The sequence below is a fragment of the Athene cunicularia genome, assembly GCF_003259725.1.
Source record: "Athene cunicularia isolate RWA chromosome 4 unlocalized genomic scaffold, athCun1 chr4_part1, whole genome shotgun sequence".
Classification (NCBI taxonomy): Eukaryota; Metazoa; Chordata; class Aves; order Strigiformes; family Strigidae; genus Athene; species Athene cunicularia.
The window spans coordinates 37,794,305-37,795,219 of record NW_020799098.1 but is presented as its reverse complement, the minus strand read 5'-3'; the positions used below and the strand labels follow the sequence as shown (position 1 = coordinate 37,795,219).

General features: G+C 45.6%; 1 protein-coding gene across 1 annotated transcript in view; it reads right to left on the bottom strand.

Annotated features, from left to right (window-relative positions):
- The window catches only part of AGA (aspartylglucosaminidase), a 16,517-nt gene extending 16,158 nt beyond the window's left edge, over nt 1-359 (bottom strand). Inside the window, exon 1 of the mRNA XM_026847002.1 lies at nt 312-359. Coding sequence (XP_026702803.1) covers nt 312-359 — 48 coding nt within the window. The remainder of the gene's footprint in view (nt 1-311) is intronic.
- Nucleotides 360-915: the final 556 nt, after the last annotated feature.

The window sequence follows — 915 nt, the reverse complement described above, 5'->3', positions numbered from 1 at the left end:
GAGCGCGGCCCGGCGGCTGCGTGCTGCCCCCTCCGCGGAGGTTAGCGCCTGGCGCGGCCTCCTGGGGAGCGCTTTTGTGGCAAGGAAAGACCTAAATAGCTCCCAGCAAAGGCCAAGGCCCAGAGTCGATTAAAAGATAATTTATATTTATGGTGCGCCGGGACGTGTGTTAAAGGCAGGCTCCCCGTGTGGAGGCCACAGGCCGCCAGTGGAATGACCGGTGCTGCAGTGTCGAGATGAGCTGTGGCCATCAGCAGAGACCCGGAGCTGGGCCAGCCCTGTGGTGGTGTACAAAAGCAATCTCCACTTACGCTCATGAGGTTCACATGCAGCGTTTTTACATGTCGCCTTGTTAACATGTACGTTACGTTAACGTGCGCTTTGTCAAAAGTGGCTTAACGGCACAGAGATGTTTCTGCAAAGGGTCCATTTGGGGATCTACTGTAGTGATTAGATTATGGAAAATTTGTAAAAAGCCTTGTTTTGTAGCAAGCATGAAGCATAAAACAATTTCTTAATTCTGTCTCTGTCATTAAAGCTTCTCATTATAAACCGTTAGCAATAGTTTAAAGTCATTTGACACATTGCCATAGTAGTCCGACGGTATCCAGGCCTGTAGACTCACCTGCTGTCAGCATAATGCACCGATTTGTGTTCAGGGCTGATTACGTTCAAGCAGTCTCTGATCATCAACCAGCTATTATTTCAGAGCAATGTGAAAGAAGGTGGCTTCTGCTTCTACCACAGGAAGTGAATATAAAATAAACTCTTTTTTTCTTTTTTTTTTTTTTTTTTACTTTTTCAGCTCATTCTCATTACTCCTTTTCAATATATGATGGGCTGAACTGAATTACACTTTATCAGCAATGTCTCTGGTATTGTATTTGTGGTAAGAGGAGATACTTGGACTTCATG